This window comes from Staurois parvus, unplaced genomic scaffold (assembly GCF_062004578.1).
Source record: "Staurois parvus isolate SC_StPar_1 unplaced genomic scaffold, SC_StPar_1.0 ptg000510l, whole genome shotgun sequence".
Lineage (NCBI taxonomy): Eukaryota > Metazoa > Chordata > Amphibia > Anura > Ranidae > Staurois > Staurois parvus.
The window spans coordinates 149,729-165,938 of record NW_028318306.1 but is presented as its reverse complement, the minus strand read 5'-3'; the positions used below and the strand labels follow the sequence as shown (position 1 = coordinate 165,938).

At 37.8% G+C, this 16,210-nt stretch overlaps 1 protein-coding gene across 2 annotated transcripts in view; it reads right to left on the bottom strand.

The window, feature by feature from the left end:
• Window positions 1–6,336: 6,336 nt before the first annotated feature.
• Window positions 6,337–16,210, bottom strand: part of LOC149451898 (G protein-coupled receptor 143-like) — an 84,680-nt gene continuing 74,806 nt past the window's right edge. For both annotated transcript variants that reach the window (XM_089690011.1, XM_089690010.1), the window contains exon 9: window positions 6,337–6,724. In XM_089690011.1, the coding sequence (XP_089546137.1) occupies window positions 6,609–6,724 (116 nt within the window). In that variant the 3' untranslated portion in view covers window positions 6,337–6,608. The remainder of the gene's footprint in view (window positions 6,725–16,210) is intronic.

Here is a 16,210-nt window from a genome sequence, read left to right as displayed (position 1 = left end):
TTTTGAGTTTCCTTCTTAATTCTATGTTCATGCTTAAGTGCATTCAGTGGAATATATATTTTGTACCACTCACATAATATAGTCAAGTTAGCTGTGTTATGGATGAACTGGAGCTTACAAAATTAATTACAAACTATCAGTGTGTCAGATCTTGAGGACTTTTGGAAGTTTTTGTTGTAGTACTTGGGTTTGATCCCATGAATCTAAGATAAAGGGTACCAGAACTTTGAGCTCTTAATTCAATGATCAAATCTCACTGGGGCCTGCAGCTGTGTTGCCTGACACTGTTCAACCTAAATGTGATTTTCGGAACATGCGCACACACAATTAAAATGAATGGAAAAAAGCATTTTTACTTAAAGGTGAATTAAACTCTCTCAACCAACATTACCTATTTTAATCTTTATGCTGCTAGCAATAGTAAAGAGATAGGAGGGTATATTTACTTTGTTGAAACTTTTTTTTTCTTTTTTACATTTCTTCATTTCATTCTTTGTTTTTGACCTGGGCCAAAATGATTTCATGCACCCCAGGATTCTTCATGGGCATTTATTATTTTCTCTTATCTAGAAGGGGCTTTCTCGGCTAAGCACCCTGCCCCCTGCCTGTATGCTTGAGCTAAGGTCAGATGGATTCCAGGAATAAATGCTAAATTAATCTTCTGCCCTTACTCAAGATGGTCCTGGCTAGAAATGCTAGAAGCTGTTTTTCCAAAGTGATTTCTCAACAAAATAAAGCATGGAGACATGGATGAATGGGTGTTTGCTTTGAACATTAAAAATTAATTAAATAGCATTTTCAGTTTATGATGCTCAGATACAGTTTAGTTTGGCTTTAAATTAATTACAGATAATGGAATACATAAATCGCAGTCTCAGGTACTACCCAATCCCTTCTTCCGCAGTGCTGACCTCCAGTCAACGTGCACTACAAGCGACTAAGTTTCCGTGGTCAGAACGACATTCCTCTCATTACAGAGCCCTCCAGACACGCTTTTGAGCCTGATTTTATAGGTTTAAAGCAACAACTCAACAATAGAATGTGACTACCAAATTTTGAGAGACTCTAGCTCCACTCTATACCACTATTCTATGTGGTCAGCTGCTAAATTTGTTTCTCTTAATTCTATTCCTAGTTACAGCTTGATTCAAAAAATAGATATTGATCTAATATTGTGTGAGTGAAACGTTAATTAACTTAAATAAATGTATGGAAACATTGATGTCTTCATACTGATTCTTGAGATTTTTAAGGTATATTTATATTCAAAGCTGTTTTGTTGTTTTGGATATACAATAGTAGGAAAGGGTCCGTTTTGTTTTTCTTTCTTTTTTTTCTTTTGATTGGAGGACTTCTTTTCATAGACACACAGCAGGAAATAAGTGGAATCACTGCAACTCTGTCACCTGAACAGTTTCTGTTGGAAGATATTTGTGATGTCCCATAACTTGTCCTAGTGACAATGATCATCAAAGTGGGTGAAAGTCCAACACAACAATGCTAAAACATTCCAGAAATATGCTGCTTATACTTTTTGTGAATCATATGCATTCACAAGACAATATAAAAACAAATTACATAAACACATTCTAATTACTATACTATACAATGCTTAATAATGCCCAGCAATGCTAATTAAATATTCAAAAACAAGTAATAACTATAAATAAATATTTCTAAAAATTCCTGGTAATGAGTGCCTTACTCACATAGCTTTTGACAGTGATAGATCTTCACATTTGGGTTCATAGAAAGGTATTTGTTAGATAGATCTTAGTACTGAGCATTCTGTTTTTACAAACACAGACCAGATGAACATAATGGAACAATTGGCTGTCTTACAAAAAGACAAAGCTTATGGCCAAATGTACATGATATATTGTTCTAAAACAACTACAGTGTGTGTGGTACACAATCTTACCAAGTAATATACCAGATAAGTTTAAGGGGTCTGTGCATTTTATGGTTCAACAAAGTGTTTAATACAGACAAAATAGAACCTAGCATGGCCAAATAATCCAAAAGGAGCACTGCAGTGGGGAGTAAGTGATACCTTGCTCCATTTTCATTGAGATTTGAACACTGTGTGCCAGTAAATACAGTACATATGACTTCTGTTTTAAATGTGATTAAAATGTATAGTGTCAATTCAGTGATCCAGTTGGAATTTTTTGGCCTATTGTCCAAGGCTGGCACAGAAGTGCACAGAGCGACTCCACGTCCCTGGAGCCCAACCTGCAGCCCAAGGGCCGCATCCAACACTTTGGCACCTTTTGTACGGCCCTTGAAGCCCTGCAGAAACTCATATGTGTTCCCCTATTTCCTTTCCTGGTTGTAGAAGTGATCTCTAGTTTCATGTAATGTCTATGTTTCCTGAAGCTTTTCCCTGGTCTCTAACATCTCCTATAATATTTCCACACTCTGACCATCTCTTGCCTCATGCCCATAGTCTTTAACCATCTCCTGCTGTGTCTGCTGTCTGTGACTTGGAATATTATGTAGGGCTCTTTGGCAATGTCAGGGGCTGCATTTAGGGTGTCCTGTAATATCATGTTATGACATAAGCCAGAGGCACAAGGTAATGTTCCTTTGGATTTACAACACTTGATCTGATAGCATGTCTGGCTAAATATAATATACTAAATTTTATATATATATATATATATATATATATATATATATATATATATACAATGTCTGCTGTGTGTGCATAGGCAAGAAGCTAAGGCAAGTAAGCATGAGCATCAGAGTGACACATCTGAAACACAAAGGTAGCAACATTTGTTCGGGTATGTACCTAGATTTTAGCGTGTGTCTAAAATTCTAAAAGTGTCAGGATTTTGAAAAAAACATGGTAGACATCTGAATGGTATAAAGCACTTCTAAATAAAAGTGATGCCTAACACATGGTAGGGGGGCATGTTTGTATTACAATATTTGACAGGTTTATCAAAAACACCACTGGAAAATATCTAGTGCAAGCGTTGTATCAGAGATGTCAGCTCTGTAAGTTCCTTACAGAGGGATACACGGCTGTTATGTGACAGTGTTGGGAACTGGTGATTGTCTGTAATTCTGAGCACTGCATCATGACAGCCAGTCACCCATATTTGCGCCGCAAGAGGAGTATAAATGAGTGAGGGGGTAAGCTTTAGGCCTCATGAACATGGGAGCATGAGGCTTTACAATGTAATAAGTATTTCTGTACCTGGGAGATAAAGTTGAAGTATATGGTCATTCATAGTAATGAAGAACTATACATTATCTGCATACACACACAAGCCATGTGCAGGGATTTACGCCCATGCCTGTGTGCAAGTTCATGCAAGTATGGTGTATACCTGGATACAGCCACTCCTTACTATTTGTGGCTGTGTGCTGCAGCTGTGTTTCCCGGGTGTGGAAATACACTCGCAGTTTACATTGTATGACTTTATGCATTTGTGTACACAAAGCCTTAAAGAAACTTTTGTCACTTTACCTCAAATAACCACCTGCTTTCCAGTTGACTGTTGTGATGGCCATACATTTAGTAATCTTTCCACTAATTGTCAAGCAAACAATAAAAAGGTATGGTCCATAGCAATCTACAAACCATGGTTTCACCTGTTTCACAATTCCAGCAGCCAAAGATTACAAATGTGATGGATTGATTAAATTGATGGAAATCACCCCAATTGTCAGGGCCGTAGATATAGGGGAACCATTAGTCCTCCTGTACATAGCAAAGGCCACAAGGGGGGCCCAGGCAGCTAGGTGAATCGGATGTGGGCAGGGAGGGTGATCAGAACAGTGTGGGGAGCAATTACTGGAACCAATCTCCTGTATGGTTCTCTCTTCAGCAACTGAAATCTGGCTTCTTCTCATCTCCCTCCTGCTGGCTTTCAGCTGCTGTAGAGAAAGCCATACAGGGGATTGGTTCCAGTATTTTCCCCCTGACACACTCATGACCATCCTTGTACACCATAAATTTCCCCCTGCTGGCCAGGCCCTCCTGTGTGCCCCCACCCTTCAGTGCTGCTGGCTTCCCTCCTCTGCTTCCCACCAGCAGCTGCAAGCACACAATAGGATCCTTGAAGATGGAGAGTGGGGGAAGGGTCCAGGAAATATGTCATATTTACCAGCCCCTTCCTTTCCTGAATGAACACAATGAATGATCGGAACCGATTACTCACTGTCTCAATGCATCACTGAAGCATAGTAATCAGTGTTTTGGGGGGGTGGTTTCTAACAGCAGCCCTGCCAATGGATGTTAAAAGGCATGTTGGATGTTGTTGAAAATGAGTAAACAATTGATGTGCACCATTTAATTATGCACTACAATCTATAGATTCTACAGAGGATGGAGAGAAAACTGATGTCCCATATATACGGGTAATATTAGCCAGACTTGTTTAAAGTAGAATTATATTGTATATCCTCAAGTTTAATAAAATACCAACTGCTTGCTGTGTTTTTTTCAGAAGAGAATGTTTAAAATGTACCTTTTATCACAAAGATTCTTTCACACAGGTTCAGGTAGAGAACATTATAGCCATGAATACATGGATAATTCATGCAATGCAGCTGGTATAGATATATAACATAATGCTGTTTAGTATAAAGTACTTTAAAACCCAAACTTTAGTCTTCCTAAAGTTCAGCTCACCGGCCACTTTATTAGGTACACCTGTTCAATTGCTTAGTAACACAAATTTCTTATTAGCCAATCACATGGCAGCAACTCCATGCATTTAGGCATGTAGAATTGGTAAACACAACATGCTGAAGTTCAAACCAAGCATCAGAATGGGGAAGAAATGGGAGTTAAATGACTTTGAATGTGGCATGGTTGTTGATGCCAGACAGGCTGGTCTGAGTATTTAAAAAAAACCTGCTGATCTACTGGGATTTTCATTCACAACTATCTTTAGGATTTACAGAGAATGGTCCAAAAAAAAGAAAATATCCAGTTGTGTGGATGAAAATGCCTCGTTAAAGTCAGAGGAGAATGGGCAGACTGATTGCTGCGACATTCATATGGTAGGGTCAGTAAACAACATGAAAGCATGGATCCTTCCTACCTTGTATCAACAGTTCAGGCTGGTGTTAGTGGTGTAATGGTGTGGGAGATATTTTCTTGGCACTAGCAAGGTGTACCTAATAAAGTGGCCGGTGAGTATATATTGTAGGGCATTTTTGGGGGTTTTCTTTTTTTAATAGAAGTAGCACTAAAAACAGGTGTTCTAATTCATCTCCAAGTTTTATTTAAATTCCTGTGATCATCAGTTCCATATAGTGGCCAAAATTTGGTATATTTTTGATCTGAGGTATTTCAGGAAACTATAGCACATTTTGCCTACGAGATGGAGCTGACGATATAGGAATTCCTCTATTACAGAAATTACAGCCAAATTTTGTTGAGCGTACATGAATGTGTGTGACATTCATCCAACAAATGTTTTATAAATACACACCTTAGAGTATCCAACATGGTTCTTATTTTCAAACAACATTGTTAAGTAAAGGTTCTTAATAAATTCAGCAGCAATCAACCAAATTCTGGTTTTATTCAAATGCAGCTCTGAAAATTGGATGTATTTTTTATTCCCTAATTGTAGTGCCATCTTCTCTTTACAGTTATTTTAGAAACATACACATTTTGTGTCTAGAATTGCAATTAGCACTAGTGTGAAGCCACCACTCAGTTATAGAGGTATATGTAATGCATTCACATGTTCATGTACAGTACGTGTACATTATCTGACAGCATTCATAAAAAGTGTTAATAAAAAAAGTCTCCATGTTGCTCATAATGGCCAGTCTGATTCCAACTATAATTGTTGCAGAATATCATATGAGAAAATCTGACTGGATTCTGTTGGCATTGCAGATACATATTTGTTTCTACCTTATATACAAGATCCATTGAAAACGAATAGATTTTTAATTGTAAGCTCTCATGAGCAAAGAGCTCCTGCCCTATTTTTTTTTTTTTAAATTATAGTGCAACTTGTACTGTCTCTCTTTATTTTTGCAAAGCACTGCAAAAATCTTTGGTGCTATATAAATCCTATATAAAATATTCCCATAGTTATATTGATGGAGAAACCTAGAAAATGAGAGTAGGAGAACGCCCCACCCTCACCCTCCCATATGATTTTACTCCTATGTGAGCTACAAGCAATGCGTTTAGTGCTGTGCGTTATATATGTCATACCACTAATTGTATTTTTATATAGATGTTATTTGTACCATAGGTTATTCATACAACTAGGACTTTGAATTGTACCGTGTTCAATGGATAGGCACTTTTGCTAATGCCATAAAAGGGAAAGTAATGCATCAACTACTATAAACATCACAATGCATTTATTAGCTGGACCAGGCAGTCATGCTCACAACTCTATAGGGTCATGGGTTATATTGTTTTAGGCTTTTTATAACACAAATTAAGCAAATCAGTATCCCTAATATTTTATAAACATTATCTGTTAAACAGAGGCACAGATAAGTCTTTGGAGATTTGCATGCCTCCATTGTCTTGAGTTGGATGGTCACGCAGGATATAATTTGTGCAATAGGCATAAAACTTGTGATCTAAGCCTGTGAAGAGCCCAGTTTCATAATTATTTGGCCAGCTTTTCTTTTTCGACCTTGTCTGTGGATTCGTCATCAGCTTCAATATCATCTAAGTGTGGAAGTTCACTGGATATGTGGATTTCAATAGTGCTAGCTTCAGAACCTAGCAAAACAAAAGAGAATTGACTCATATGCAGTGTCTTCTCATTAACGCATCTGCAGTGACTTCTACTAATACATGCAATACATTTTATCATCAGGTATAAAAACTGTTGAAATGCAGAAAAGAAATCAACATTTTTTTTATAAAAAACAAACTATTATTTGAGGTTTTCTGATGCTTTTATTACAATATTCTTATTACTCTCAGTTAGGAACATTTGCATATCTGGGCACAGTTATATCATCAATGGTTCTGCCCCTTGCCCTTCTTTTTTAACATTACATCTTTATTATAGAAAATAATATAAAAAACATACAAAACAAAAAATTGCAGAATGAAACAGTTATAAATGTGAATGAAATGTTGCTACAAATATATAGGAAATTATAAGCAGAATCTAAAATTGGTGGAAGGAGTAAATAAGTAATACTGTAAAAAAGTTAAATAATAAGTAAAAGAAATGTAATGGAATGGTATCTGTTATTGGAAGATAGCAATTGAGGAAGAGATTGATTCCACACCCAAAAATTAATCAGTTGTGTAGAAGACTTTTAGGGATATTAAACATCCTAAACATGCTTCAACTGGCCCAGATCCCAAATTGTATGCCTAATTTTTCTAGCAAGCCCTGCTTTCTTCAAAGCATTCATGATTTGGTTGATTTAATTCTCACAGACTTGGATTCCAATATTTAGGAATGGTCATTTCACAGCTGAATTTTATACTAAGTTCACTTTATTTCTAGAGGAATGAGGAAAATCAACTGCTAGTGTATATTACAAAGCTAAGTAGGGTGCGCCCACATAGTTCATTGACATTGCTACTACTCAAACCTTTTAACCAGTACATAAGTACCATCAGTGCAAATTTAAAGATGAAGTATCATTAAAACTATAAAATCCCTGGTGAATTTCTCAGGGGCCCAAGTATGTGGAGCACTTTGGAGCACTTGGTCATGTTTTGATCAGTGCTGCAGTTGCAGGGTTAGTGTGATCAACAGCATGCGAGCACACCCCCCCCCCCTAAACACACACACACACCACCACACGCTCATCTCTGGCAGCAGGCACATGATGGAGATCAGCGCTGTCATTCATCACATCTGGGGGGGGGGGTGTCAGCTTGCATCACAACACAGTCCACCATAAGAGTAAAGGACCACACAGTGCTGGCAGGGCTGATTATTGGATGCTAGCCGCTAGTAAACATCCACTGTGAGGGACCTCCCTCCCCAGCAGTTTGCATAGGTTTGCCTCGGGGAAGTTATCTTACAAACTGTTCTGCCATTCTCTGTTCATGGGGCTACGATAAAGGCAACAGGTGAGGCTATGATTATATTTTAGGGGATTTTGCATCTGAAACACTGTGCATGATCCTTTTTAGACATTTCTGACAGAGCTAACCAAGGGCAGATAGGGTGTGTGTGTGTTTTTGCCCCATACTAAGTAATATGAGTCTTCATTTTACTATTTTTGTAAAATGAGACTCTGAAAAAGGGAGGGGTGGCTATATTGCCATGTCCCCCCGCCTCCCAGGAACACCAACAAATTGGGCTTCAGCCTGTGGTGGAGCTGACAGCAGAAGCAGAAAAACATTTTTAATTTTATTGCACAGTGCTGCCACGGATCAGAATGGACCAAGTGCTACAAGGATTTTTTGAAGTTGTGTTGATACTTGGATGGAATGAAGTTGTGGTGATACTTCTTCTTTAATTAATATTTCACAGTTGTCTATATAACTGGGCACTTTGGGAAATATACTGGGCAGTTCTGTACTTTATTTTGTTTGTAATGAAATTGTGATTGTAATAATCAATGGCAGAAGAAGGAGCCACAAGAAAAAATTTAGCAAGCAGCTCACCATTTCCTCAGTTGGCTAAATGGTTTTTGACACCACATTATGATTGGTGTTCTTTGGTACTGATACTGTAGATCAAATGCTCAGTAAAATTAGATTAGTCCTTTTAAGGGTTAAGTATCGATAGGGCATAACTACACAGACAATTTAAATTGCTCACCACTGAGTGATTTAACAACCGTTTGCATTTTAATCCCTGGTTCACATATATGCAGCCGTGCGGGCCACGTTTTGCATGGGCACAAGAGCCCATTCATTTGAATGGACTCCCATGCCCGTGATATGCAGGAAAGAAGTCTCTGCACTTCTTCCGAAAACGCAGCTCACACAGGAACTTCGGTTCCCAGTACTGTTGTGTTTTCCAGTGCGGGCGGTGTGCCATTAAAACTGCAGGTCCGCATTCCTCTGTGCGGGTGGTGTGGTTGCACGGATTTTCGGGCAGATCCGCAGCAGCACCACCCGCACAGATATGAACCAAGCCTTAATCAACATGCCTACCAATAACGTAATGAGTGAGTGGGTAAAATATTCAGAGATAAAAATTACCCATGTAGCTTAGCCTTTAGTGTGCACACATGTTCCAGGATTGGGTCAAGCATATGTGGGTCAAGGATAGGGGGGTAGGTTTAGGGGTTTTTTAATTTATTTGTTGGATTAATATCTGAGTATTAGAGTGTCAGAGTTGAGTGACATTAAACCGAACCTGTACTCCCTGTTAAACTTTTAAAAGTCCTGCCTCAAAGTAGCCGTCACAAGATAACTGTTATTACCTTTATCAGGCAGAAAAGGCCATGGCTAAGCACCCAGGAGCCCTAAAAACACAGCTCACTGTCTTTTGATATACAAATGACAACAACTTAGCACTGTCCAGAGCCTGAACCTGCCTTTTGCTCCTCATGCTCAGTAAAGCCACTTAATCAGTTTTGGACCATTTGTGAGACAAATGATATATTGACTCTCGACCACAGGAACTGGGTCAGAAAATGCATACAAACATGCCAAGCAGGATTAGGGAGGGGGAGCATCATAACGCAAATAACTTTTTCCTTCAGATATGCTTTGGGGACCCTGAAGGGTGATATTATGAGTGTAAATTACAGCAGGCAGAGTTGCTGAAAATATACTATTATTACACAGCTGTTTTAGAGTACAATTTTACTTTTTCAAAAGCTCGATGAAAAACAGTTCCACTTAGCAGAAATGTGTTTTTAATTACACTGCTATTTTTTGGTTTAGAGATTTTGAATATCAAAAATGTGTTGGAATAAATGTCTAGCTTTAGTTTTCATTTAACTTAGCAAATGAGTGAATTAAGTTAAGTGAAAATTTAACTTTGCAAAGAATACCCATTATTGGGAAAAGTATATTTAAGAAAAATTATGGATTTTTGCATGCAAGTGATTGGATGATTGGAGTCAGCTCAGCTTGACTTCATACATTAAGCTAAGTAAAAAATTCACCATGCAAAGTGATCATGATCTATTCCTTAGTAAATCCCAATGTATCTGGACTTTTTTGTTACTGGGCAAAAACAATGGAATGTCACTGAAAATGCTATTTCTATTCAGTCACTTTTTATGTGAGTGAATAGGAGAAAGGTATACATCATTAAAATCAGATCTTATAAACCACCTCGTTTTTTAAATTATGTGGTTATTTCACGAAATATAACTTATCTATAAAAAGGACAAAGGAATATAGGTTATATGTAAGTACAGTATATAAATAGTTTTAAAATAATTGTATAAAATTCATATTTATTTTTGTATAGATTTTACTCATAACAATACAATAAATATACTCCCTACAAGATGAAGAAGATGGACACTTTATGGCTAAATGTATATAGGCAAAGGATGTACTCATATGTTAATAATCATGAAAATAGAAAACACAATTATTTGGAGGTTTCCTGAAATGTTTTTAGTAAGATATAAAACTTTCTATTGGTAAATAGTATATTTGTTCATGAAGACCTATTCATCAGACCAAAAAAATAGGGAGGAAAAAAAAGTGAAAAGGAAAAAGTTAAAAAAGGAGATTTGATTTTATATAGACTGTCACTCCAAAAAGAGGTGTTGTGAATTGGATGTGAATAGGGCACATAGCAGTGATTTGTGTTTATTCAGTGTAGGAAAAAAGTAAGCCATTGTACATGTATGAACAAACCCTAAGGGTAATCAGTGCCAAGATAAGGCTTGGTTCACAGATGAAATCAACAATGGTGCTGGCTTGAGGGAACAACTACAATGAGCTCCAGGACATATTCTGGCCAGGTGGTACATAGGAAAAAAAGGCTTGCACAAATGTGGAGTAAGAGAGACATGTGTATGCCACAAATTTTTGTTTCACTTTGGATGCATTCGTTAATTAAAAAACTGCATTTCAGATGCATTTGTTAATTGAACTGATTCATTTTTGGAATTTGCTTTGTATCTTCGGCATTCATTGATTTCATTTGGAATAGCTGGCTACCACATCCTTAACAACCATGACTCATCTGCTGCCAGCGGGATTCCCCATTGTCAGCAGAATGTAAACAAAGTATCATCAATCCGAACCAGGCTCTTCTGATCTGGTATAAATTTTGAGGGAAACACCACACTTGTTTTGTTTGATGTGGGTTCCCTCCCAAAATCCATACCAGACCCTTAGGTTTTAAGCCAGGCAGCAGGGTTTATTTTTGTTTTTGTCATGTGGGTTGGCGTTCGTCATGATTGACACTTTCATTTCCATTGAAGGACATGTTTTTAATATTTTTTTTTTAACAAAGGACTTAAAAAATACTGTCTTTGCATTTTTATTTATTTTTGACATTTTTTGGTGAATGAGTAGGGGTACTATGTACCCCATACTCATTCACATGGGGAGGACTGGGATCTAGGGGCCCCTTGTTAAAGGGGGCTTCCAGATTCCAATAAGTCACCCCCCCACAACCACTAGGCTAGGGATGTGGGTTAGAGGCCCTTGTTCCTCTCCCCCAAAGCACCCTCCCATGTTGGGAGCATGTGGCCTGGTATGGTTCAGGAGCGGGAGTACTTGCTGCACCTCCCCCTTTCCTGGTCTGACAGGCTGCATGCTGAGACAAGGGCCTAGTATAGATTTTGGGGGGGACCCCTCACCATTTTTTTTTATTATTTTGACGTGGGTTTCACCTTGATATCCATACCAGACCCGAAGGGCTGTTTTTTAAGTTTTTTAATTCCGGCACTTTGTATACATTCTGCTAACAGCAAGGAATTCTGCTGACAGCAGATAAGTCATGGTTGTTAAGGACATGGCGACCGCCCACTTTTTAGCAACCAGCTATTCACAATGAATCCAAATTAAATAAATGTATTTGTTATTTTTTTTTTCAGATTCATTGACTATATCCATTAGGGAATTCGGATACTTAAGCAAGTAGTCACTACAGTAAATGGAATACTTGCTATAAAATAGTACGTTTATGCATTCAGGTAAAATGTCTATACATTCTTTACGCAGCCAATTTGGAGGATTCCAGGTAATCCCCTATACCGTCACTTTGTTGACTCCATGAAATCTTTTCAAATCATATCAGAATTAAAACAAATTCCCTTAAAACTGATTTCCGTTTGTTTTAGACACCAGTTTTGTATGATTTATATTGTGTTCAGATCCTTCACTACAGCAGGCATGATCATTGCACACCTGAGTGAAGGAGACTCTACCTATGCTGGATTCTGAGTAAAGTTAAATATTTACAAGTTTTCCATTAAATATGCATTGAATAAAAGAGAAACATCAATATAACGGTAAAAAGACTTTTATTTTGATGACTTCAGGTTGTAAAAATAATCCCTCTTATGTTTTTGAAAAGTTGTAATTTAGCATTTTGAAATACATATACTTTTAAGCTACTATTATAATGCCTCACAGCTACTTTTCAGAAAAAAGACATTCTTTTTCACAATGCATACAAGAAGAACAGACATTATTTTCCAAAAAAAAAATATTTCAACCTGTCAAAGACACAAGTTTGATTAACTTTTGATAAAGGTGAAAAAGGATGAAAATATTTAATAAAAGCGCACTGAACTTCACAAGTTAAAACAATATAAGTACATGAATCTTTCTCTATACTGCACTTTATGCTTCTGTTTCATATTCAGTGATATTCTTAGTATCTACTATTATTCTGCATGTATTAGGGGTGCATTGCACCTTCTCTCTTCTACATATTATTATTCAGCTATGAGGCTTGCATCCTTACTTTCTCTGTACTTCTACTCTCCTGTCATTCTCACTTACTGTATTTAACTTAAGCTAACTTAGGCACAGATCACTATCGCTACCCTATTTGTTACCTTGGAGATATAAAAATGTTTTAGTTTATGTTCTAATATATATATATATATATATATATATATATATACAGTTGTGTTCAAAATAATAGCAGTGTGTTGAAAAGAGTGACTAAAGCTCAAAATCCATATAATAGCTTTTATTTCCATAAACACAAATGCATTGGGAACACTACACATTCTATTCCAAATAAAAACATGAAGAACAATATATCAAATTTGTGTTGTTCCTCTAAAAAAAATTTAAGAAAAGTGAATATTAGACTGTTCAAAAAACCACTGTTTCTGAGAACTGTTGTACATCTGTGTTGCATGGAGTCAACCAACTTCTGGCACCTGTGAACAGGTATTCCAGCCCAGGATGATTGGACTACATTCCACAGTTCTTCTCTATTTCTTGGTTTTGCCTCAGAAACTGCATTTTTTATGTCACCCCACAAGTTTTCTATTGGATTAAGATCCGGGGATTGGGCTGGTCACTCCATAACGTCAATCTTGTTGGTCTGGAACCAAGATGTTGCACGTTTTGTTTGGGGTCATTGTCTTGTTGGAACACCCATTTCAAGGGCATTTCCTCTTCAGCATAAGGCAGCATGACCTCTTCAAGTATTCTGATGTATTCAAACTGATCCATGATCCCTGGTATGCAATAAATAGGCCCAACACCATAGTATGAGAAACATCCCCATATCATGATGCTTGCGCAACCATGCTTCACTGTCTTCGCAGTGTACTGTGGCTTGAATTCAGTGTTTGGGGGTCGTCTGACAAACTGTCTCCGGCCACTAGACCCAAAAAGAACAATCTTACTTTGATCAGTCCACAAACTGTTGCGCCATTTCTCTTTAGGCCAATCAATGTGCTCTTTGGCAAATTGTAACCTCTTCAGCACATGTCTTTTTTTCAACCGTGGGGCTTTGCGGGGGCTTCTTGCAGATAGCTTGGCTTCACATAGGCATCTTCTAATTGTAACAGTACTCACAGGTAACTTTAGACCTTCTTTGATCTTCCTGGAGCTGATTGTTGGCTGAGTCCTTGCCATTTTGGCTATTCTTCTATCCATTTGAATGGTAGTTTTTAGCTTTCTTCCACGTCTTTCAGGTTTTGGTTGCCATTTTAAAGCATTTGTGATCATTTTAGCTGAGCAGCCTATCATTTTCTGCACTTCTTTATATGTTTTCCCCTCTCCAAGCAACTTTTTAATCAAGGTATGCTGTTCTTCTGAACAATGTCTGGAAAGACCCATTTTCCTCAGAATTTCAGAGAGAAATGCACTGTAACCAGCATGTACAACATTTGCTGCCTTCCTTCCTTCCTTAAATAAGGGCAATAATTGCCACCTGTTTTTCAAAGAATGAATGACCTCACTAATAGAACTCCACACTGCTATTATTTTGAACATGCCCCTTTCAATTAGTGATTCAATTACACGGAATCAGCAGCATGCATGTCATGACAGTTGGGTCTGTTGGATTTCTATTACTCTACACCTGCTAGTAAATTATTTGCCATGTAGAAATATCATTTCTACCAAAAACAGTGATTGATCAGGTTAGTGATGTCTGACTGCTATTATTTTGAACACAATTGTATGTGTATATATATATATATATATATATATATATAGTGATCAGTCATAACTTCAAGACCAATGACAGGTTAAGTGCGTAACATTGAATATCTCGTTATCATGCTATTTGAAGTCGGTGGGATATATTAGGAAGCAAGTAAACATGTTGTCCCTGAAGTTGATGTGTTGAAAGCTGGAAACATGGGCATCTCAGTTTGATGTGTATGGGGCTGGTAGCCACAGACTGTTCAGGGTGCCCGTGCTGACCAGTGTCCACAGCCAAAAGTGCCTACTATGCGCAACATCAGAACTGGACCAAGGAGCAAAAGAAGGTGGCCTAGTCTGATGAATCATGATTTCTTTTATATCATGCAGATGGTCAGGTGCATGTGTGCTGCTTACCTGGGGAAGAAATGAAGCCAGGATGTATGATGGGAAGAGGGCAAGTCGGCAGAGGCAGTATGATACTTTGGACAATGTTGTGCTGGGAAACCTTGGGTCCTACCATTCATGTGGATGACACTTACCATCTACCTAAACATTGTTGCTGACCTTCATGAAAAAAGTATTCTCTGATAGTAGTGGCATTTTTAGCAGGATAATGCCCCTGCAACACTGTACAAATGGTTCAAGAATGGTTTGAGGAACACCACAATGAGTCAAAACAAAACAAGCCCGATCCATGGAGACCCCACACTGCAACTTACAGGAATAAAGGATCTGCTACTGCAGGTTTGGTGTCAGATACCACAGCATACCTTCAGAGGTCAAGTAGCGTCCATGCCTCAACAGGTCAGTGCTGCTTTTGGTTGCTGCTTTGGTTGCTGTTTTGGGGCAGCAAAAGGGGGACCTAGTAAAAATTAGGTCGGTGGTAGTTAAGTTATGCCTGATATATATATATATGTGCATGCCTACCAGAAACTATCAAATTATTTTAACAAACTGCAATGTTTCTAGATTTACATTAGCAGAGGACAACAGGATAGGAGATGGTCTATAGAGACTTTTATGAATGACGGTGGAAATGGTGGGGCAAAGAAGTAGAGTTGATTTTGTCCACAGTGTCTATGTAGGCTGTTAGGGATACACAGGGTACATACATTTTAAACATCACAGTAGCAGACCAGGATGAACTACCAGAGAGACATAGCGAAGTCATTCCAACTAAAGAGACTATGACTGTATGGTGTTGCAGTTTTTATGACCAGAAATACCCTTCCAATAGTAATTTCATGTGGCAGTCTGCCATTTAAGGGGTAACCTTTAGAACATGTAGACTACCATGGGGAATGTTTATTGATTAAACTGCTATGCACAATTTTATATTTCTGCTCTTTCTGCAGCAGCTGCGAATGTCCCCTTTCCTTGATCCCATTAATGAAAAGATTTTATTTACCTCCTTTTTTACTGTCTGTCAGACACAGACAAAGTAAAAAATGTTAAACACAGAGGCCTATATAAATAATTTTTTTTTTGTATTAACATAGTTGTAGTAATTCTCTTTTACTTTAACTCAGCACCTAACAAAATCACAAATTCCCATGTTAGGTGAACTGATCATGAGGTAAAACCCCTCGCAACCCATCCAAAGTATAAGGAAATGAGCAGAGAGTGATAGGCTGTGATGGAGGATAACAGCTGAAAGTTAATTTAATATGGTCAAATGGATTTGTAATTTAAAGTTAAACACACATTTAATATGGCCAGATGGATTTGTAGAAGCGGTTTAATGTT